Source organism: Mercenaria mercenaria, chromosome 6 (assembly GCF_021730395.1).
Source record: "Mercenaria mercenaria strain notata chromosome 6, MADL_Memer_1, whole genome shotgun sequence".
Taxonomy (NCBI): domain Eukaryota; kingdom Metazoa; phylum Mollusca; class Bivalvia; order Venerida; family Veneridae; genus Mercenaria; species Mercenaria mercenaria.
Genome location: NC_069366.1, coordinates 6,179,071 through 6,204,835, shown reverse-complemented (window position 1 = coordinate 6,204,835; position 25,765 = coordinate 6,179,071). Strand labels below are relative to the sequence as shown.

The following is a 25,765-nucleotide window of genomic DNA, read 5'->3' as shown; positions in this document are numbered from 1 at the left end:
AAAACAATTGATTTGCTGACAACCAGTCATAAATTATTTACAAACAACCTTGTGTAAAGTGATTTATACTGGTTACACTCTCTACATTGGTGTGGTCTCTTTACTTGATAAAATCCGAGATGCAGAACACAGCAAAAAGTAGGGTCACACTGTGGCAGTTATGTAAAAGGATCAACATAAGAGGCAATCTCCAGGTTCAGCCACAGCGGACAAAAGTTCTGTCTGTGGAAAACATGAACCCCCATGTTAAGAATATGGAATATGCTGTCAGAGGGCCGATAGTAATCCGAGCAGGTGAAATTGAGCAGGAATTGGCAAAGGTAATAGTAATCGTGTTAGGGATTTTTCTAGAGCGGAATAGCAGGGCGCAGTGCCCTGCCCATTTTTAGCGCCGCCCTTCTGCCCGAAATCGCCGCCCTTTTGCCTTTCTTCAGCGCCCTTTTAGCACCGCCCCTTTGACCATTGATTAAGTATTTCTAAACAAACTGCCCATCAATCATCTGTCAAAATACCATCCCAAATAATAGTGTCAATCGATACGAAGTTATGATACGCACGGACTATACACAGGTGCTGTGTATTTGCCCGAGGCATGTATGCAGTATCGGTATGCAGACGACGACCGACCAAATCGTAATAAACAACAATTAGATAGGTCAGCAATTAAAGCAAACTGCAAAACAGAATAAAAAAGGAGAAAAAAATATCTTATGACAAAGTCTGCTGCTTATTAAATGCCGATTAACGGCCAGTAATTATCGGCAATTAGCGTGGCACCTCGTGTCAGTTTTGTTGTTCACAGTTTGATCTCGGTTGAAGATAACAGTCGATTTAATTAGTATCACTGCCTATCATAATACCTATGATTTTGTTATATTTATTTCATCAAAATACTATTAAATTTGTATGATATTAATTTGTTTAAAAGAAAATAAACCACTCGATCTTTTACAGAACGAAACGGCAATCTCAGAATTTAGCATAGTCAGCACGTAGAGTAGTTTCCCTTTACTAAAATGGCGAAAATCGTAAACATAGTTATTTTGAAGTTGGAAAATTGTCTACACCTTTGTATAATATGCACCCACGATTCGAGGGGGGAGGGGGGGTCCGGGGTAAAAAAATTGTGCACTTATACACGAGTATCAACGGTACGTTCAGTAATATAATGAATGTATAATGACAGATTTGCACCAGAATTATTAAATTATTCAAAAGTATCTTTATGGTATATTTCTAATCAAGAAAACTTTCAAGACAAAAATATAAAACAAACTGCATGTATTTATAGATGATAAGCATGTTATATAGACAAACGGGTATTAATGTTTTTCCTGACATTCAGATTCATTGCAAATCTTTCTGTAGTACCTTACAATGTAGACATTACAACAAAAACCATGGAAATCTACCTTATGATTTTCGTAGACAAAGGTACGCAATGCGCAAAATGCACCCTGCCCCTTTTTAGCAGCACCCTGCCCTTTTTAGAGGTCTAGAAAAATCCCTATGTGTAGTAGTGAAAATGTGGCTTTTGGGTAGCAGGTGCACCTAGTCCAACTGGTAATTGTATGCAATTAAGGTTATGAAGAAGGCCTTGAGAAACTAAAATCAAACAACACCTAATCATAGAAAGAAAGATTTGTTTGACATGAAAATTGAACAGCATGTAAAAGATGTATATTACTTTACGAAACAAGTGTCAGTATACTGTTAACATTGAATTCCAGAAAATGACTGCCTATAGGGGCCCCATTTCCGGCAGTCAAACGCCTTTAAAAACTCACCATTTTCAAAGAACTGTTACACATGTTCGTTTTTATGCATTTGCAATAGCGTGCGAGTGGTGAAATTTCACATAACAAGGTGGAACACAGTTTTCAGCAATTGTTTATCTTTATTTCTTTACAAATGGCATTCATTTTCAAAGGGAAACAACTTTTTCTTGACGATTACTTAAAATAATCGGAAAAAGTTGTCTCCCTTTGTAAAAGAATGCCATTTGTACTTAAAGTATTCCGAAAAAGTTTTCTCCCTTTGAAAATGAATACCATTTGTAAAGAAATAAAGATAAACAATTGCTGAAAACAGTGTTCCACCTTGTTATGCGAAATTTCACCACTCGCACGCTATTGCAAATGCATCAAAACGAACATGTGTAACTATTCTTTAAAAATGGTGAGTTTTGAAAGGCGTTTAACTGTCCAAAAGTGGAGCCCCTTTAGGCAGTCCTTTTCCGAAATTCAATGTTTTTATCAGTATACTGACACTAGTTTCGTAAAGTAATATACATGTTTTACATGCTGTTCAATTTTCATGTCAAACAACTCTTTCTTTCTATGATTTGGTGTTGTTTGAGTTTTGTTTCTCAAGGCCTAATTCTCATCCTTAAGCCGCGATATTGTGATAATTTTTGGGAAGTGGCTATTCTTACAGTCCCGTAGGAATAGCCTCGCAGGCTATTCTTATGGCTCTCCCGTAAGAATACTGAAAAGTCTGCAGGTGGTTATTCCTATGGCAGTTTTGTATTTAAGAAATAATTTATAACAAAAGAGTGCTTTAACACTATTTATGCACAATGGGCAATTATACGTCAGGCATAATAATTGCATGAGGACGCAGCCCGAGTGGAAATTTGAATGACGTATTACCTCCTAAGTGTATAAATAGTGTTAAAACACTCTTTTGCTATAAATCATTTTGATTCTAATATGCCCTTTTAAATTTAAAACAGTAGATAAAATATAGAAGCGCTCTTTCTTGGTCGCAAAAAAAATTTGACGTCACTGCACGTTAACGTGATGTCATTCTAGCGTAAGAGTATTTTGACAGAGACAAGCATACTAGAAAAAAATACATTGTACTGAAGTCATTCAACTGATATATTTTCAACCTATTTCGGAAATGACATGTATAATTATTATCACATTTGGTCATTGTGTTACAAATAAAGTGTTGGGTCTGAATTGATGCAAACATGTCAAGCTGATGCGTGACAAACGTCAAGCATAAAATTAAATTAAAGTGCAATAAACATGTTTAGAGTGGTAAGAGATTTGTACTGTTGTGAAAAATTTGCATGTATATAAATTCGTTGTATTAAAATTGTTTGTTTTTGTAACAAATGGAAGTAATAAAATGTAATAAAATGCGTTATACTAGGGGAAATCACTTCCCTTTTTTGTCTTCTCTGGATTTCCTTACCAGAAAAGTAAAGAAGTTGGGTGAAATTATATCAGTCAAATGAATTCAGTAGGATGTGTAACACAAAACTGCCGTAGGAATAACCACCTGCGGGCTTTTCATAATTCATACGGGAGAGCCGTAGGAATAGACACCTGTGGGCTTTTTACGGGAGAGCCGTAAGAATAGCCTGCGAGGCTATTCCTACGGGACCGTAACAATAGCCACTTCCTAATTTTTGCACATGTCAATATCTCTCCTAGTCCAAATAATTTAATGTCAGAACTGATTCTAAGAAATTTTGTGATAGGGCAGAATCCCTCTCTTTACGTCAAACTGGTCAGTAAAGACCTTTTCTGTGGTGAAAATAGATTAAGGTGAAAACACGATCAGGCAATTTTAATTATACTTAAATGATGAAATTGTAAAACAAAATAAAACTGAATAATTTTATGGCTTATACATAACAGTAAATTATAGTGTGACAGACTTCTGGCACGATTTCTGGTTAGATTTCAATACAAGATTCGTTTCAGATCAGAGATCCTTATCAGCATATAAACATCTCTGAGTTGAAATTTTTTAGCTAATGGTCAACTAGCTTGGCCCTGTATTGGTTGGCCCCTCTATATATTTGGCCATTTCATACCACAAGGGCTCATAACCATATAACTCTTAGGATTGTTGGATGTCAGTCATCCGTCTGTTCACCATTTCTTTAAGAATATGATATTTATTATCAAGTAAACCACAGAGTTATTTTTCAGCCAAACTTTACAGGATTATTCCTTTCATGGGCCCCTTTCAGATGTTTTCAAATCTAGATCATCTGTACAGAATTCCTATTGCCATGGCAACTGAAAGAAAATATTCTTAAAAAACTATCAGAAACACCTGGCTTGAGATCAAAGTAAATTTCACAGCAGTGTAGAGGTGTTCCTGTACCAAATTAAGTTCCTTTATGGCTACATTACATGGAAAACAACAAAATTTCAATTTTCTCTTCTAATTATAACACCTGTTTTTAATGGAAATAGTGATGATGCTGTAACCAGCAAAAACTTATAGGAGAGTAGTAGGTGGTCTAATGGTAATCTTGAGGTCATGGGTTCTAGGCCCACTTGGATCACAAGCACACCTCATTTGACATTAAGATTAAGTACTGTTTTTTTATAGGAAGATAACTTGAGGCTTTTCCAAAATAAGCTTCAAACATTCAAACAATGGATCTAGAATAAGTTGTTATAAACTAAAAAGTGATTTAAAGAGATAATGATAAGACTTACTGTATTAAACTATTTTTTGTATTATTGACAGGGTGTTAAGAAACCATTCAGTGAAGTTGTACGAGCAAACATCGGAGACTGCCATGCTACTGGACAGAAACCAGTCACCTTCTTGAGACAGGTACATGCTACTGATGTTCTTACTTGAGCATAACACTACAGTATAACAAGATATATAATATAAATTGTTCTTTTACATTAACACTTTAAGCAGTTTTAAGTTTTCCATATTTTAGTTGGGATTAGTTGAAACTGTATTTAAAGGTGAACAGTTCTATGAATTTGTTACAGCATAATATCAGATTTGATAAAATTCATTAGTTGGTTTATGTTTTAACAGATCACAGAAATCTACTGATCAAAACAGCTTACTGCTTATTCTAATATTTGCAGAATTTTCACCAAGATAAGGCCTATTAATGGCTATTATTGTGCACAAACCCCTAGGGTCTTTGGGCATCTGTAGTTACCCATCCGTAATCCTGCATCAGCATTTGTAAATATTTCTGTTTAAGGTGATTGCTATATGTACAGATCCAGTATTTCTGTTTCAGGTGGTTGCTATATGTACAGATCCAGACAGATTGATGAATGATCCCTCATATCCAGCAGATGCCAAAGACAGAGCAAGGAGAATACTGGATAGCTGTTCTGGAAAAAGCATTGGTAAATACTGATTAACCTTTCTTTTTGAAATTTCAGATGGGTGTACGAAATAAACTTAACTAGTTTGAATGTAATATAAGATGGGCTCGATTGTGCACCCTGTTTTCATCCGGTACACAGATTTCGCCTGATTTGTACTCCTTTCAGTCAGGCTAGTTGCACACGCATGAATTTGGTATACCTGCGAGACATATGCTGAATAGCCTGATCAAAACATCATGGTTCATTTCGGTGTACCAATCACGATCGCCCGAGGTTGTATGAATCAAGCCCACCTGTAGGTTATTGGTTGTAAACTGTTTATTTAATACAATGTTTGGTATAATTTATTGTGGCATTTGAATTCAGTATGAAGAATGAAAGAAATTTTGTTTTCTGATTCATGCACTTGTACTGAATTGTTACAAAAAAGTATTTCAGTTGGTTTATAGTAGGTCCTAGAGGCCATTTCAATAGAAGTTATCTTTCTAATTAATGCACAAGTTCATCATGTGATATATTTATGTTTTGCAAGTTCATGCAATAACATTTATGGTCCATTTTAGGTCAATTTTATACATTCAAATTCTGTTCCATTTTAAGTGCAGGGTCATACAATGATATTTAAGTTCTGTTGTTTGTGATTCATAAGTAGAATCAGTTTCTTACACTTGTATATAAATATGTTTTGTTTTAGTGCCATTAATGTTTAGTTTTACATGCAGGTTCATACAGCGACAGTTCAGGTGTTAGGGTGATAAGAGAAGATATTGCCAAGTATATCACAGAGAGGGACGGCCATCCTGCTGACCCAGATGATATTTTCCTTAGCACAGGAGCTAGTGACAGTATCAAGGTACATGTCAATAACAGTCCCAAGTCAGGGCTATTTGAATAAAAAAGTAAATCCAGTCGATGGTCATTTTGCAGGGACTTATTTTTTTTTGCTTTAAAACAGCTTGTAATACATTTGCAACATATGCTCTACAAATACCTAAGGTGGAATAAAAACAGTACTCTAATTAGAAAACAAGGACTTAAGTCTAGTGACTTTGTCACTTATGCAACTCTGTTGTTCTGGTATAGTAGCATAGTATTTACCTCTTTCGACAGCATGGCCGCTAGGGTCAGGAATAGTTTTATATGCTTTTTATACCAGTTTAAGCTGTGATTTTCTGTTTGTTTGTTGACAAAATCTTGTTGTTTTTTTAACTCATTGTGCAAGTGAAATACTTTGATAGTTTACACTCTCTAATATTTGTTTGATTTAAATGAAGAGCTTTGAAATTTTGTTTCCAGTTAAGGTAATTCTTCACATTCAGGTAAAAAAAATTTTGCATTGAAGATTTTGATTAAACCTTGACTTTTCAAAACTTTAGAGTATACCATGAAAATTTGAAAAATGAAAAAGATAAGTGTTGTGTGCTTGATTTTTTTGAACAAATTATAGACAATAATTTTGTATTGTTTTACAAATGGTAATACATTTGGTTGTACAAATGGTAAATATTTTTATTTACAGGGCTATCTTTTCACAAAAATGTCACAAAAACTGTGACTTTACCATAGACTTCCATTATGAAAACTTGTGTGACGTACAAATCAGTGCAGCAAAAAAAATATATATATAGGTCACTGTGCTTATTCTAGGATAAAATTCCTGGGTTGACGTACCATCATATAACCTAAGCTTTCATGTTTAAAAGAAAATAAAAACACTTCCGATTATAAACACAAGTTTATTTTTCGTTTAGGGTAGGAGTGGATTGAAAGACGGTCATAGTGGCTTACAACTTCAAACGTTAAATGGCGATTGAAGTTGAAAATCCTCACAAAGGGTGCGACCCGGGCATGCCTTAGATAATTTGAACCTCGTTGCGCCAAAGCCAGGTAGAACCAGGCACCACCTTTGGTACCATATAAAAACCAGGTACTTCCATGTACCATTTACAAACCAGGTACCCATTTTGTACCATACACGAACCAGGTACTTCCATGTACCATATACGAACCCGGTACCCCTTTTGTACCATACACGAACCAGGTACTTCCATGTACCATATACGAACCAGGTACTTCCATGTACCTTATACAAACCAGGTACCCCTTTTGTACCATACAGTAACCAGGTACTTCCATGTACCATATACTTACCAGGTACCCCTTTGGTACCATACAATAACCAGGTACTTCCATGTACCATATACGAACCAGATACCATTGGCGCAACATAAACCTAATAACAACAAATGTAACCTATGTAAATGGTTGAGCAACTATAAGAACGCCTAGCCCTTTTCGCTCTCTGGCCAATTCTTATATGCTCGAAAAAATGAACCAGAAAAAATTGAATTTTGAACCCTCGAGTGTCACCAACCCCGGTAAATGGCGGCGGCTGGTCAGAGACCCATGAGTATGCAAAAAGATTTAGTAATTGACAGTTAACAACTCAGTATGGCATGCCCTAGTCGCACCCAGACGTAAGAACTTTCCGCCAGTATGATAGAAGAAAGATTAGAAGAGAGAAGATAAATAAAAGAGAAGAAAGTAAAAGAAAATATTTAGAGTTTAAAATTGTAAGTTCTGGTACTGGCTTAAGATAACAAGCTAAGCATTTTTAAAATGACAAACAAGAATATATGTATCTCCTTAACGCACTCACTTCACATCATTTATAAATGTCACCATGTACATCTGATTTGCAAATGGTATAAGTAATCATAATCACAAACTAGGCAAAATGTCTTAGAGTCAAGTGTTTCAAATAAGCACCTTTAAACCTAAGTAAAAGTTAACAAACAGGAATATATGTATCTCCTTAACGCACGCACTTCGCATCATTTCTAAATGTCACCATGTACATCTGATTACAAATGGTATAAGTAATCATGATTATAAATTAGGCAAAAATGTCTTAAAGTGTCAAGTTCTTTAAATAAGCACATTTAAACACAAGTAAAAGTTAACGCTGGTGAATGTTAACGGTCAATATAGATTTTTTGAACTAGTACAGAATACATATCCATCACAGTGTCACCGATTTCATCATATCCTGTGATCCTTCCGAATAAGGCTGAATGATATAATCGTTGGCTTCTGAACGGTACTATGATGTTGAACTTCAAAAGTAGCATTTTGTGCCGATTCTGTCTGGTTATAGCATTTCTTGACTCATGTGCCTTAACATCTGATGCCATAAAAAGTAAAGCATTCTGAAAGAGGGAGAAAGACTCGGCAGCAAAAAAGTAATAAGAATGTTGCAAAAATAGACAAGTATAGCATATAACGGCCCATATAACGTGTAACTGCCTTAATACTTTTCCATTATAATTATTGATTGAAAATCTATAGTATCATAAAACAAACGAAATAGTATTTAAATTATGCTTAAAAAGGGGTGCGGTGGGCGGGTTGTTCTTAAAACGGCCTCGTGCTGAATGGCAAATCGGAAGCATGGTAAACACGTGACTTTACTTATAAATTATCGTCTGCTACGAAATCTCGCGATACATACCATAGCAACGACTTAGCGTTATGACAACCGATGCAAAATTACATACAAACAATTAAATTGGAATTTAGCCAGAATAAACAAGATTAATTGGAAGGATTAATCTATATTATTTGTGAGAAATTTGCATATAATGTAAGAGATCCATAAGTTTGAAGTAGATTTGATTATTTGGAATTATCGCACATTTTCACATTTTTTCATCATTTTTAGCTCTTCCGATTTTTTGAAAAAAATCTACGAGGTATTGTCGTCACTTGATCGTCGGTGTCAGCGTTGGTTAAATTTTTTGTTTAGGTCCACTTTTTCTCAAAAACTATAAGAGCTGCAGCTTTGAAACTTTGCACACTTGGTTATCATCATTAGGTTACTGTGTAGGCCAAGAACTAACAACCAAGAACATAAAAATACACACGAGACAACAGTAACGATGATTTTCCTTTCGGTATGCAGGGTTCAGGTTTTATTCTGTGTTTTTTCGGATAAACGACATTAAGTCATGACTTTGATTTATTAGATGTGCAGCACTACCTGAAGTAGATCCAGTTCTATAGATATATATATGTAAATGAACACAAATGAATGTATCATATTTTATTTCCAGACAATTTTGAAACTGCTAATGACAGGAGAGTCTGGGAAAGACAGGGCTGGAGTTATGATCCCCATACCACAATACCCACTGTATACAGCTACCATTGCTGAATATAATGCTTATCCTGTAAGTATTGATTGTGTAATATAGGACAGTGCAGGAGTTATGATCCGTGTACCACAGTATGCCTTGTATACAGCTATTGTTACTGAATGTTATACTTAGACTGCAAGTATTGGTAGTATATAGGATAGTGCAGGAGCTATGATCCCCATAGCACAGTAACCCATGTTACCATTGCTGAATATAATAGAGTTATTATAACAGTAGCTTGATCTGGGATGTTGTATTGGAACACTATATCCCATATCAAGCTGCTGTTATAATGACCCTTTTATTATATACCTCAATTTTTTGTTTATTGTTTTTTAGCAAAAAAAGCTAAATATTCCACTGAAATAGGACTTTCTGTATGCCCTGTTTACAGAACTTAGTTAGGTCATGAATACTGATTAATGAATGTAGTGAGGCAACATTCCATACAAAAAACACAATACAAAAATTTGTGAAATACAAGCTACGTATTTTGACAGAATTTATACAGGTATATAATAAAATGCTTATCCTGCAAGTATTGGTAGTATAGATGACAGAGCACGAGTTATGATGCCTATATTGCAGTAATAAACATATTTAACCATGCATTTTGCCACTAATTAAAACTACAATCTGTTCCAATTATCTTTTCTATCTCATTTTATAGATTGGTTACTACCTGGATGAATCCAATACCTGGGCATTAAACATTCCTGAATTAAAGAGAGCTATCACTGAGGCCAGAGACCACTGTATACCGAGGGCCATTGTTGTCATTAACCCTGGGAATCCTACAGGTACGTAGGACTTAAGCAAACTGATATGACATTAACTGTAAAGATAGTACTATTTTGTTAATACAAAAGTAATCTTAAAAAGTCACAGAAAATTGCACTTAAAAAGTAATACTTGTGTCATAGGAGCCAATTTCAGCCTTGTATTTAATTCAAGCCAGTTATATGACTTGGTTGTGAGAAAAAGTAAATGAGAAAACATGGATACCCAGAAGAGAGCCTCAAAGTTCTGATATTTGTCAGTCAATGAGAAGAGCATCTGACAATCAGTAGACCTTAATCAAAGTACTGATAGTGCAGTACTGATGGAAGGTGATTGATGTTTGTATGTGTATGAAAAGAATCCATTCCAAAAATGGCACAAGCGCTAACAGCGCTTTAACAGTCAGAAGCCCAATTCGTATAGAATTTGATTTGACTAACCAAATCATCAATATGATACTGCGATTTGGTGATATATACAGTTATGCATTCAAACCCCCTGTAAAGTAAAAAGATGTTAAGGCATGCAGCTGATAGTTATTCATAATAAATTACTACGCCATTGGTATATATTCAAAGTATGTTGAACTATTTTTTACAGGGCATGAGTACTTGTAAGTTTATGATCAGGTCCACGGCTGCCTCAAAGGTGATGATAGAGTAGGCCAAATTTTACGGTCTGTAACGATAATGACGTCAGACTGAGGCCTGATAGGGATAGCCAAATTCGGAGCTCTATGTATAGATCTAGTGTAGAACCACCAACCATCCATAAGCCTCTCACTTGAAAGAATTCTACCTTACAAGTGAGGTTTCAATTCACAGTAGTTAGGGGCAAGTGATATGAAGTCAGCAACATTAACCACTAGACCATGATGGCCCAGTGAAGACTATGCTTGTTATTTCTAATGTATATCTTTCACTTTTACTGAACATAGTTGTCTTACGTCAATGACCTGTGCTTCTCTGCAACCTGCATATGCCAGACAAATAGGAAAGTTAAAGTAAACATTGATGATTACAAAAAGTTGACGTAATGGTTCTAATAATGGTAATAAGATGTCGTCTTTATTCCAAAACAGGTCAGGTATTACCAAGACAGAATATTGAAGAGATAATAAAGTTTGCCAAAGAAGAAAATCTTTTCCTTTTGGCAGATGAGGTATGAAATGTATTTTTATTTATGGCTATGTTCTTTTTTGTGCTTAGTGGCATTAAATGGTAGCATTAGGTTTGTTTTTTATTAATCCCAGGAGTTTTAAGGACAGGTTTTAATTTCAGACTTTTGATTGCCAGGATTATATTATATGAAAAAGTATTTTAGATTTTAGGGTGTTTCAAGCCTCCGAAAAGTAAATTTTCAGGCTTTAAGAAAGATATTCAGGTTTCTGATTTGGAATAGGATCACAGGTTTGTTAGCTTGACTATTCTACTCACCCTGGCGTCGGCCTCTGTGTCGGCGTCGGCATCACACCTTGGTTAAAGTTTTGCATGCAAGTACATATGGCTATCATTTAAAGGCATATATCTTTGAAACTTATTTTTTCCTTTTCTAGGTCAATTACCAACCTCACTGGGTAAAGTCCCATAACTCTGACATGTATTTTGAGCAAATTATGCCCCCTTTTGGACTTAGAAAAATCCTGGTTAAAGTTTTGCATGAAAGTACATACAGCTATTACTAAAAGGCATATAGATTTGAAACTTGTTTTTTCTTTTTCTAGATCAATTACCAACCTCACTGGGTCAAGTCCTATAACTCTGACATGTATTTTGGGCAAATTATACCCTCTTTTGGACTTAGAAAATCCTGGTTAAAGTTTTACATGCAAGTTACTATCTCCAAAACTAATGCAGGTATTGAATTGAAACTTCACATGTGTCTTTGGGGTTATAAAACTAGGTGATAGCATCAAGTCCCATAACTCTGACCTGCATTTTGGCCAAATTATGCCCCCTTTTGGACTTAGAAAATCCTTGTTAAAGTTTTGCGTGCAAGTACATACAGCTATTTCTTAAAGGCGTATAGATTTGAAACTTAATTTTTATTTTTCTAGGTCAGTTACCAACCTCACTGGGTCAAGTCCTATAACTCTGACATGTATTTTGGGCAAATTATGCCCCCTTTTGGACTTAGAAAATTCTGGTTAAAGTTTTGCATACAAGTTTAAAACTGTCTGAAGAAAAAATGCAGATATTAAATTGAATTTTCACTTGTGCCTTCGGGGTTATAAAACTAGTTGATTGCATCAAGTCCCATAACTCTGACATGCATTTTGGTCAAATTATGTCCCCTTTTAAACTTAAAACGTCTGGTTAAAATTTTGCATGCAAGTTACTATCTCCAAAACTAATGCATATACTGGATTGAAACTCTATAGATGTTTTAACATTTAGGGTAATATTTTCCTGCTTCTAGGACAATAATTCGAATAGTCCAGCATTGGCTGTCTTACGGACAGCTCTTGTTTTATGTTATAAGTAATGAATTTATACTCCAGTACTTAATGATAACTGTGAAATGGATACAAACAACAGTTTGAAATTTCTGTTTTTACAGGTATATCAGCATAATATATATGCCCCAGGTTCAGAGTTCCATTCATTTAAGAAGGTATTAACAGAGATGGGTCCAGAGTACAACCAGTTGGAGCTCGCTTCCTTCATGTCCACTTCAAAGGGATATATGGGAGAGTAAGTTAATTGTGTATGTTAAACAGTTGAAAAAGCTTATGAGTGAAATTTGAACACCTGGCAGTGGCCAATTGAAGTATAAACATAATATACTAATTATTGATTGAAATCTGAACACAGTAATGTAAATGATTGAGATTAAGAGCACAGTCTAGTTAAGGATCAAGTTCTGAACACTATTTATTAATAATTGAAATTTTGGATGAAAACAATCCACTGACTGATCTTTTCTAGTTACTGGTTTACCACAATGCTTATCTTGGGATGAACAAAGAGGTCATTTCAGTTATTTATTATCCCCCGCTGAAGGCGGAGGGATATACAGGTAGATTTGGGGTTGTCTGTCTGGCTGTTTGTCTGTTGGTCCATCCAAAATTTAAAATGGTTATAATTCAGACAGAATTTTAGCTAGAGTCACCAACCTCACATGATTATTAATTGGCACATGACCTTTGCTCATGTAAAATATTATTCCCCTTGACCCAATAAAGGCAGAGTTTTTTCCCCCTTAATTTGGCGAAAAATAGGGATATTTGATTGTATCTAAGTAACCTACTGATGGAGCTTCATGAAACTTTACACAGATAAGGATCACCGTAGGGGCTGTTGTGCACTCACAAAATTCATCAGGATGACTTCAGTAACTTCAGAGTTACTGCCCTTTAATTGTTTTACAATCTGTCAATTCCCACATAGCAAAGTTATCTATTGATGGCTCTTCATGAAATTTAATACAAATTTAGATCACTATAGGGCGGTGCTGCATGCACATCTTTTGTCAGGATCTCTTAAGTAGCTGCAGAGTTATTGCACTTTAATTCAAATTCCCACAAAACACAGTAACCCATTGATGGATCTTCATATAGGGTGGTAGTGCACACGTAGCTTTCATTAGTATCTCTTCAGTATCTGCAGAGTTATTTCCCTTCAATTGTTTTATCTTTTAAAATATAGTCCTCTCATTCACAAAACAACCTCTTCAGCAGGGGGTTATAAATTCACTGAATTTGCTTGTTCTAACAGATGTGGTTTCCGTGGAGGGTACTGTGAGGTGATTAACCTTGACCCAGATGTCAAGGTCATGCAGTTGAAATCTATCTCTGCCAAGCTATGTTCTGCTGTTGCTGGACAGGTAGGTCTTTCAACATGTAAATACTTCATGTGGTCTATTTTTGTTGAGCCAGTTTGCGGCGAGTTTGACATATTTGTCAAAAAGGTGATTGAGTGTATGCATTATTGCATTTGTACAATTTTGTGATATTAACTTTGACATGCTTAGAGTAATCATTTTGTAATATTTAGCATAAATGAAACAGAGTGTTGCGCGCAAACCCAAGGTTCTTTTATCAAAAGTCAAGGTCAGACTTTGAGGTCAAATGTCATGTCAGATCTAGTCTTGGCCATAACATTAATATGCATGGAGCAATTTATTTATTTTTCTCTCTGACAGAAATGTTTGACTCAGTGAGACAAAGTGTCACACGCAGATCTCACGGACCTATCTCAAAAGTCAAGATTTTATGGATCAAAGGTTGTCTTAGAGCTTGTCTGGGCTGTAACTTGGACATGATGTAGCAGTCTGTTTGGCATAAATGATTGCCTCATTGAGACTTGGGACCCTTTCTCAAAGTTCAAGGCCACTCATGTCAGATCTTGTTGGTCCTGTAACTTTTGACTAATATAGAGTTCTTTTTCGTTGTTGGTATATCTGCACGTTCAATTAACGTTCAATTTACTGGAAATAGTAGAATAGTGTCATTTATCCCAATAACACAGGATTAAGCCTGGACTTGGCATACAGAAACGAAAATCACTTTATAGACTTATGGCAGTCCATGAGTAAATTTATTAAAATGGCAGCTTTACCAGGGTTGCCACTTACCTTGAAAAGTCAGAGAATTTTTTTTTTTCAAGGTCAGTGAATTGTCAGGGAAATCTTGATAATGGTCAGTGAAAAATGAAAATGAAATTTTAGAAAAGTCAGGGAAATTCTGGGTTGATGTTTAAAATATTCAGTGGCTATGGCGACAGTCTTCAAGCGGTAATTATAAGTATTTCCAAACACATTTTGGTGTAATTGTGTATAAACATAATTTAAATTGTGTTTGAATCAATTTTGTTTTTATGTAACTTTGGAATTTTGAGCCCCATGTGGTTCTGGGACGACCTGTGTACGAAAAGAATTGGAACCACTGCCTTACCCTTGCATGATCGTAAGAGGCGACTAATAGGGTCTTAACACTTGGTTTTGCTGTAACTCTGTGATTCTAGCAGGTATACAAATATTGATTCCATACCTCATGTTTTTATTTCGATGTAAATGAGATGTGAAACCAAAATTTGTAGTCCTGTTTGGTGCCATATAACCAATACTGTGTTGGTGCGGCGTAAAACTCAAATAAATAAATAATTGGAATTTTGAAGACTGAAAGGCTTTGCAACTCTTGCCTCCAGAGCATGAATATAAAAGGGTGGATTGGACGGCTGTAGCGGAGGAGGAGGCCGAAAAAATATGGCGTTATTGGTCAGTGAAAAGTACCGTTTAGTCAATGAAAAGTCAGCGAATTTCTTTTTCTCAACTAAGTGGCAACCCTGTTTACTATGTTTCTAAACATAAGATATGATGTTAGAATGTTTGACATGTGAAAAATGTGCAAGGTCCAACTTTTTCAAATCTATATAGCAAAAAATCAGGCACACAACCTGGTCTCCTTTATTTACCAAATTTTCTAACTACATAACTATTTTAATTGACTGAAATGTTTGAGTCATTGAGGCAGTTAGTCAACAAATAACAGGCTTAACATTGTTGCCTTTTGGGCATCAGCATTTTAGATACATGTTAAGATTTATTAATAGTTTTCCTTATTTATGAAGACACTGTGAAGCTGTCATAGCATTATTTCAAATTTTATATAAATGAGTGGTCGCATTAGCAGAATTACTGCTTAGCATTTCAACTGGTTAGCTTCCAGTTAGATATGAATAAGAAATTGCGATGAATACATATTTGGACAAATGGAACAGTATCATTTAGTACGAATTGTAAAAAAGGAGGTAAAGTTTCTTGTTTAATAGGGGTAGCCGACGAAATTCCTCCCTGGAATGGATGGAACAGCTTATATCAGCCAAGCCAACGACAGGTGTCATATTTGCCTCCCCAGCACCCAGTCTAGGTTGATACTGCTGGAAACATTACTAATTTAAGTAAACCACCCAGCACTGAACACTAGTAGGGATATCAGCCGCAACCGGGAATCAAACCCGGACTGCTGGCGTTATAGTCCAACCTGCTAACCTATGCGCCACTGATTCCCTTGTGTCTACTTCTTATTTTCTTGGTTTAAATCAAGATGTAGGGATATTTTTCTTCTTGTCATACTTTAAACTTCTGTGTAGTAGAATTATAAATGTAAACAAGTGCAAGCATTTAGTATTATTTCTGTTTGTGTGACAGGCTGTGATGGATGTTGTAGTGAATCCACCCAGACCTGGAGAACCATCTTATGACCTCTTTATGAAGGTAAAATTATATCCGAAAAATATGTGTACATATTTCGAAATATAAAAGAAATTGATTTAAATAGAAAATTTACTGGGGTTTAAAAAATTCAGAAAGAAACATCCAATCCCTGAGAAATTTTTACAGAAAGTTTGGCTTGCATGTAGAGCAAAGATTTCAAAATTTTAATGTATATTTGCTTTTGTTTTCTCTTTTGACTTTTTCATTTAATTTCTCACTTTAGCTTCAATCTGGATACATGTGCACATAAAAGAATTATCTAAAGTTAAAATGTCAATGAAAAAGCTTTATTTATAAACAGTTCTTATTCTTGACATTGTCAGAATTTCTTATTTCTTACACATAATGTACAAAGAAGGTGTATGCAAGTTCAGTGACATAAGCTTTAAACTGTTGTTCAGAGTACAGTGGTTTGTATCTACATGTCTAGTGTAACATCTCCTAATATGGACATAATATGTACTTCTCTAACATTTCAAATATTCTTGGTTTCTTTAGTCACAGATTTGCAATGGTTTGGCATTCTTGAACAAGTGTTTCATGCTGGGCCCAGTAATATTCCTATTTGAACCAAGAACATTTGAAATGTTAGAGAAGTATATATTATGTCCATATTAGGAGATGTTACACTAGACATGTAAGAGTCACAAACTTATTGCAACTACCAATTGTCTTGTCTTTAGTCACATATTTGCTGTAGGTGGGAAAGCTTCATCCCTTCTGTCTTTAATAAAGATGTGACCAGGTTTTAAATGATCTACTTTAACTTTCAGGAGAAAGACTTTGTTTTAGGCCAGCTTAAAAAGAAAGCACAAATGGTGACAGAGACATTTAATTCTATTGAGGGAATCTCCTGTAATGTTGTACAAGGAGCTATGTATGCTTTCCCAAATATCAAAATGCCGCCAAAAGCTATAGAGGCAGCTAAGGTAGGTCAATGATGCTTATTTTAATACATCCCAGCACTATTAATGGATGATGTTTCCAATGTTATTAGCTTCAAAGAAACACTGCAGCAGTCATGTTCAGTGTAATGTTTCGACATTTGAGCCGCACCATGAGAAAACCAATATAGTGCATTTGCGACCAGCTTGGATCCAGACCAGCCTGCGCATCCGTGCAGTCTGGTCAGGATCCATGCTGTTCACTTTCAAAGCCTATTGCAATTAGAGAAAACAATAGCGAACAGCATGGGTCCTGATCAGACTGCGTGGATGCGCAGGCTGGTCTGGATCCATGCTGGTCGCAAACGCACTATGTTGGTTTTCTCATGGTGCAGCTCATTTTAATTATTAGCCCACCATCTGATGATGGTGGGCTATTCAGATCACTCTGCATCCGTCGTCCTGTCCTTCTGTCCTTCCGTTAACAATTTCTCGTTATCGCATCTCCTCAGAAACTACTGGGGGGATTTTGACCAAACTTTGTCAGAATGAGGTATTGGTACCCTAGTTGTGTCCCCCTGAAAATCAGACTGGTTCAACATTTTTATGCCCCCGGCATCTACGGATGTGGGAGGCATATAGTGATCATACTGTCCATCCGTCCGTCCGTTCATTCATCCAAGCTCACATTTGCATACTTAGGTGGCTATAGGAACAATAGGTAACTGTACTTTTTCTTTGATGTCATTCATTCCGTAAAGCTTTTATGTGGCTATTTTTCTCTTACGTGGCTAAAAGAACAATAGAGAGAACAAAAGAGTAGCCACATAAGTATCAATATATAGGAACGTCTGTCTGTTCGTCTGTCCGTACAGGGTTAACCAAATGGGACCGTTTCGTCTAGCATCAATACCCAGTACTAGAATGACTTGATACTAATGCAGATGTAACCTGTGACCATTCCTCATCTTCAGACATCACCTGACCTCAGTTTGACCTTGATCTTGGCCTCATTTTGGACTTGGGTTGCTTTATATGGGCCATCTCTTGGTTAACCAAATGGGACCGTTTCGTCTAGCATCGATACCGCTTACAAGAATGAATTGATACTAATACAGATGTAACCTGTGACCATTCCTCATCTTCAAACATCACCTGACCTCAGTTTGACCTTGACCTTGACCTCATTTTGGACTTAGGTTGCTTTATATGGGCCATCTCTTGGTTAACCAAATGGGACCGTTTCGTCTAGCATTAATACCACTTACAAGAATGAATTGATACTAATACAGATGTAACCTGTGACCATTCCTCATCTTCAAACCACCTGATGTCAGTTTGACCTTGACCTCGTTTTGAACTTAGGTTGCTTTGTATCAACAAGGATGCCACCGGGGGCATCAAGCGTTTATTGAATACAGCTCCTTGTTTGAGTGAGTTATGGCCCTTTGTATATTTTTATATTTACATAGATTTATATAGGGAAAAACTTTTTGTCCAAAACCACAGGGCCTAGGGCTTTGATATTTGATATGTAGCATCATCTAGTGGTCCTCTACCAAGATTGTTCAAATTATTTCCATGGGTTCAAATACGGCCCCGCCCAGGGGGTCACATGGTTTATATAGACTTATATAGGGAAAAACTTTGAAAAACCTCTTGTCCAAAACCAGAGGGCCTAGGGCTTTGATATTTTGTATGTGACATCATCTAGTGGTCCTCTTCTAACATTATGCCCCTCGGATCAAATATGGCCCCGCCCTGGGGGGTCACATGGTTTACATAGACTTATATAGGGAAAAGCTTTGAAAATCTTCTTGTCCAAACCACAAAGCCTTGGGCTTTGATATTTGTAATGTAGCATCATCAAGTGGTTCTCTACCAAGTTTGTTCAAATTATCTACCTGGGGTCAAATATGGCCCCGCCCCATGGGTCACATGGTTCATATAGGTGATATAGGAAAAAAACTTAAAATCTTCTTGTCTATAACCTACAACATTCAAATTTGGACCACATGTATAGTTTTGAGTGGCAAGATGAACCTTGACATGAGTTGACCTTGATCTTGACCTAGTGACCTACTTTCACATTTCTGTAGCAACAGCCTTCAAATTTGGACCACATGCATAGGTTTGTGTACTGAAACAAACTTTGACCTTGACATTGACCTGGTGACCTACTTTCACATTTTTGAAGGTACATGCTTCAAATTTGGACCACATGCATAGTTTTGTGTTCCAAAATGAAATTTGACATTGATTTTGACCTAGTGACCTACTTTCACATTTCTGAAGCTACAGGCTTCAAATTTGGACCACATGCATAGTTTTGTGTTCTGAATTGAAATTTGACACAAATTTTTACCTAATACCTACTTTCACATTTCTCAAGCTACAGCCTTCAAATTTGAAGCACATGCATAGTTTTGTGTACCCAAATGAGCTTTGACATTGAAATTAATCTAGTGACCTACTTTCACATTTTTCAAGCTACAGCTTTCAAATTTAGACCACATGCATGGACCACAATGTCATGCACAGTGTTTTGTACTGAAATGAAATTTGACCTTGATTTTGACCTTGAGCTAGTCTTGAAATTTGGAACATTCACAAATGGCTCATTGGTGGGCGCCAAGATCACTCTGTGATCTCTTGTTCTGAATCTACTCTGGTTTTATAGTCAGTTTTTTGGAATTATATTGATATAATTATATGATTAATAAATAAATTGATGATGTTTATTTTTAAGGCTGCAGGCCAGAAACCAGATGCATTTTATTGCTTCCAGTTGCTAGAGGAAACAGGTATTTGTGTGGTACCCGGCTCTGGATTTGGACAAGTAGAGGGAACCTATCATTTCAGGTAAACTTACTACAGTTGAAACACAGTATCTCAAATCCAAAGAGATCAAGTGTTTTACTTCTGATAAATGAAATTCAACTTTAAATGATATTTTTAGCATGTTTTCAAGACAGGACTTGCAAATGTCTTCAAGATAGCCGGAATTTAGAGATAAGAAAGTTCAAGATATCGAGTTACAACTGTATTTCATTCTTCTGTGGACATTTCTTGCATCTTTTAACAGGAATGGTCAAATGGCAATGTTTGTAGGTTTCTGTTAAGCTGCAAATTTTAACAATTTCGCAGGGATTTTTTATATAAATATTTATATGTGACACATTTTGAGAAACAGAATTTTTCAGGTGTGAAGGGTTGTATATATAGATGTTTTGGAAAAGAATGTTTGTGATAAATATTGTTGTATCAGCTCTTCCGCTGTTTAAACTGGACAAAGGGAAGACATTGTACAAGCCTGGCTTACAAGTCCTGCATTAAGTATAGTATTCTAATACTTTTTGTTGAATTTGTTGAAAGACGATTGAGTTATAAATGTTATCAGGTGATTTTAAAGAGTTATTGAATTAATGCTTTCAATCATAGCTTCCTCAGGGGAAGACAAAAATACCATTTTAAAGAAATTTACTTTTTAACGTCATTCCATTTTACTTATTTCAGAACGACCATTTTACCACCACTAGAGAATCTGCAAAGAATGTTAGAGAAGTTCAAAGTGTATCATGAAAAGTTCTTAAAGAAATATAAGTGAATATCAGGACTCAGTTCAAATGTTGAGATAAAAATACACGAGTGTGTAGTAAATCTCTGTCATTGTATAATGATAATTATGTGCTAAAAATTGTCTAATGAATTATTTGAGTAGCTCACCTCCTAAAAACACCTGTTCTTTTACAGGAATAAGGTTTAATATATGCATCTGAAATTTGAGTATGCTTGCAATGTTTTGAATTTAGGGTCATATAATCCTATATGTTAGTTATATATACACTGGGACCCCGTTATAACGCTGTCGTCGGGGTCCAAGGTTCGAGACCCGCGGATCTAGCAGGGTTAAATTTATAACGCGGGTTGATCGTATCAGCGGTATATGCAATACCCCACCCACAGGTAACGTATTTTGGACGCTGTTTTATGTTAAAAAGAAATAAGATTCATATAAACGGAACATTTATTTTCCTTAAATGCTACTGAAAAATACATTAAAAGAATTTTAACGCTGTGTCATCTCATTCTGTCGTGATTCTGAAAGAAAGGTGGAATTGTGTATCCCGGAAGTATATAAACATATATAACGCTGTGTGAGACGTGCGCGGTCGTGAGAATTACATGCAATGCATGTAAACACTGGGGGTATATGTAACTAAAAGAGAAAAAACGCTGACAGTCTTAAAAAATCTAATTCTGAATACATGAATAAAATCGATAAATAAGATAGAAATTTTTTTAATCACCGCCGTTGATATTAAAAAGGGAGCACATTCTCAGTATGGCTTTCAGTGCGTCAAATCTTCGTTAATTCCGATGAACTGAGTGTAATGATTACGAAAAACGGCTGAAGTTTATTACAAAACTGGGCCTGTTGTTCGATTTTTTAATCACTCAAGTGATCATGTCATCCGCTTAATTGGTGCAAACTTAAACGGTTTGATAGTTTACTGACCAATGTTACACGCTTGTTATGCAAACAATCTAATTTTGACACGGTACTGATTGCCTAATTGTCACATGTCTACAAGTAATCAAACTTTAACAGTTTTAACGCTGGTTATGATCAAATTAAGTAACATCCGCGGACTCATTTTTTTTTTTTTTTTTTTTTTTTATCGAAAATTCCGGCGCCATCAGCCTACCGCGTTATAACGAATACCGCAGTATATCGAGTAGCGTTATAACGGGTTTCGAGTGTATTTGCTTCAAAGATGCAGATTAAAGCCATCCATCAGGTTTATGTCAAGTTTCCTAAATTTTGAAATGTTTTCATTAACTATTTATCACAATAGAACAAAATGTCATAGTTGTTTTTTTTTTTCAATGACATTTTAATGTTCCTCTGGAGTTACGTCCCTTTATGAAAGATCAAAACCTGCCTTAGTGGCCACCTGTATTAAGGAGCCAGTCAGCTAACTTCACAAATTGACATTTTGTTCTATTTCAACTTGTCTTTAGCAGCCACCTGTCTTATGCTGTCAGATTGTCAGCCCCTTGACTGGCTGCTTTGCACAGGTTTTGTTTCACTTTCCTTACTAACAGAGAGCATGCTTATATAAAAACTGTATGGCGTTTAAGCACTTAGTTATGAAAACAAATGTTACTGAGTAAATGATCTTGTACTTCTATATGATTTTTATTCCACTTTCTTGTTTATCGGATATGAATGTAATTGTGCTGTAAATTTTTTGTTCAGTAGAAATTGGTCATATCAAATTGGTTGTGGAAGATGCTGGCTTTAGGTATTTATAAAAACATTGATTGCATGTATGGTCATGCTTCTGGTGTGAGATGTTTGCAAATGTGTTTGTCTTGAACAGTAACATTTTATTTTTTTGCAGTTACAGCTGTAAACATGTACTGCTAAGTTGAGTGTTTTTCTGTTAAAAATGTTAAAATCGAACTTTGATAGGCTGGAAGTTAGGCTTAATGTCTTTGTCCAGATAATTTAGAATAAAAGCTGGATCACATATACAGAAACTTAAGATATGCTACAAGTAAATGACAATACACATGTATGTGTTTTAGTTAATGAGCCTGGCATAATTATTATCATTCTAAAATAAAAATGGTTCCGTGTGTAATAATTCCAAGTATTTTGATATAAGCTTGAAGTTAGTGTTCTCTTTAATCATGAATAAATATCTAAAATGTAAACTCATTTATCTAAAAACATGGGAGAAAATAGGTAAATTTTCATTTGTGAATTTTCATCTGCTAAATTTCTATAATGAACTTGTCCATCTTTCGATTTGGACAGTACCATTAACTGTTAAAAGGGGTGCTTACCAAAAGATACTGACTGAATGGCGGCAAACAGTGCAAATCATGATCAGACTGCACGGATGTGCAGGCTGATCATGATCTACACTGGTCGCAACGGCAGAAACAGTTGTATCCAGCATGATGAGGGTTAAGATATAAATGTAGCAGAACGTGCACATGGCTTCCGTAAAAAATGGAGCCTGCCGAAACCATGTATGTAGAATACGGAATTTAATGATTGGCTTTACAGGTCCACTACCTTAAACAACCTTTAGATATTTACAGATAACACAACTAGATGTCTTTCATACTGTTAGGTACATTCTATTTTACATGTGATAGAAATCATGTTTTGAATCTCTGTGTTTATAGTTATTGCATATGAAGTGCTGTGCACTGGATTCCTGGTCTAATTGGATCTGAAAACTTTGCATTTTTGAATTTGTTTTATTGGAAGGTTAAATAAAATCATTATTATTTTATATAAGTAATGTTAATGTGATTTTATCATTTTATAAGCGGTATAGAACTATGTTAGTACTGTTGATGTCAATTTGAAAATCATGTTTGTAAGTAAATATATTATGTCAGATCAAGTGACTTTTGCTCCTTCAGACTGTATATTTAGAATAATGTATGTAGAGCTGTCTTCTCTGTTAGTCAATTAGATTCATTCAGTCAAACCTGTGTTAAAGACCACCTCTGAACAGAGACCATCTGGCTCTAAAGACAACATGTTTTGTTTCCCATTTTAACATTTACAGTGTATTTCAACCTGTGAATAAAGACCACCTCCCAATAAAGACCACATTTTGGCTCTCCCAATGGTGGTCTTTGTAGACAGGTTTGACTGTAGTTTTATCCTAGGTCAAAGCAGAATTTAAAGACCCTTTTTAAATCAATTTTTGTTAACATCTGTTATAATATAAAGAGTTTTCTGATTTTGCAAACAAGAATGTATCATAGGTGTCAGAATTTGAGAAATATCCAAAAATATTGAACCCCACTGTGGTCATGACCACGCCCCATATGACACCAGAACTGGTTTTTCAGGAAGTAGACTCGAGAGTGATTCATATAAGACTGAAGTTTTCAGCACAATTGGGCTTTAAAGAATAAGTATAAACCAAAACTGTCATGCTTGTTTAAATTGTGTAATGTTAAGAGGTCTTCAAATATTATGGCCAGTGTTTGCTTATTTTATAATCACCAGTTTAGGTATTCACACAGTTTTTATGCTTTTTTAGTGAGATGCTTGTAGATTTTCATCTCAACAGAGCGCTATTTGCAGAGGGTGAACTTTTGTGACCAAATACCATCCAGTTTCCATCTATTGATTGCTCACAAGTGTTTCTAATGACATCTTCTCTTAATTTAGTGAAAGTTGATTAAGCTTGGCTTGGATATTTAGATTGTACTCTTCCAATTTGTTCAAACAGCTGCATGTGGCTGCACATAGGAGCTAAAAATTGAAACAATTTTTGTTGATTTCAGTTCTGAAATAACTTTACAGAAATGTTCCCAAGGTGACCCTTTACCAAACATGTTCAAGTAATCTTGATTTGAAAAAAGAATGCCCACCAGAAGGGGGTGGGAAGGGGTGGGAGGGGCTAGTTTTTACTGTATGGCAATATGGGCAATGTTGAAAATCTTTTTCTTTGCATCAGCAGGTCCAAATTCAAAACAATTTTGGCAGAGATATTCCTTTTTTATGTGATTACTCATTAAGCCAGTTGCCTAAATAATTGGTCTACAACACTAGTCGCTAGTGAAGCGTTTGTCTTGCTTAAGCTAACCCTGTACACTAATCCAACACCTTAATTTCTGGTATACAACTATAGTGCCCACTTTCTTGCCTTAGCTGCGCTATATTTGTAGGTTTGGTGAGTTTGCTTTGCTTTTGGTTCTGTATATGATTACATTTATTGTTGCTGATATATCATTTAATAATTTTTGTACTCTTTCTTTTTAATAGATGCATTTATGTGATACGAATAAATATTAATTATGTTTTAGAATATTCAAGTTTTGTTAGTTTCTTCCAATTTTTGTCGAGCCCACTTGCTGAGAGCAAAGACATAGTCATCTAAATGGCTGTTTGGTAATGTGTGTGTGTCCATCAGGATATTTTGTCCAGACAATAACTTTGATGTGCATAGAGCAATCTTGTTTATATTTGACATGAATATAAAATTTTACCTGAATGACACAGAGTGTCATGTGCAAACCCCAGATTCCTATCACACTTGGAGGTCAAAGGTCATCTGATCTTGTCCGGGCCATAACTTTGATATGCATAAGTGAATATTGTTTATATTTGGCATGAATGATAATGGTCAAGGTCACAATTAGGGATTAAAGGTCATTTCAGAGCTTATCCAGGCCAAAACTTTGATAAGTTTGGGGCAGTCTTTTTTCATTTAGCACATTTGAATGTTCACCTCCATGAGACGGAGTGTTGTCCCCACCTCAAATGTCAAGGTCAGACTTGGGGTCAAAGGTCATTTTAGAGATTGTCTGGGCTGTAACTTTACTATGCATTGATCAATCTTTTTTATTTGGCATAAACGATTTCCTCAATGAGACAGTGTCACGTGCAACTCCCAGACCCTACCTCAAAAGTCAAGGTCACACTTTTGGGTCAAAAGTTGTTTTAAGGCTTGTCCATGCCATGACTGTAACATGCATTGAACAATCTTATTTTTATTTGGCATAAATATTAGCCTCAATGAGACGGATT

General features: G+C 35.6%; 1 protein-coding gene across 1 annotated transcript; it reads left to right on the top strand.

Annotated features, from left to right (window-relative positions):
• Positions 1 to 20: 20 nt before the first annotated feature.
• On the top strand, positions 21 to 25,045 carry LOC123549801 (alanine aminotransferase 2-like). The gene is made up of 13 exons (XM_053545010.1): positions 21 to 320; positions 4,501 to 4,590; positions 5,024 to 5,135; positions 5,840 to 5,970; positions 9,230 to 9,346; positions 9,984 to 10,113; positions 11,175 to 11,254; positions 12,653 to 12,786; positions 13,810 to 13,918; positions 16,244 to 16,309; positions 17,083 to 17,238; positions 19,943 to 20,055; positions 20,710 to 25,045. Exons 1-13 carry the CDS (start codon positions 120 to 122, stop codon positions 20,798 to 20,800), a joined length of 1,530 nt encoding a protein of 509 aa, XP_053400985.1. The 5' UTR covers positions 21 to 119; the 3' UTR covers positions 20,801 to 25,045.
• The last annotated feature ends 720 nt before the right edge of the window (positions 25,046 to 25,765 follow it).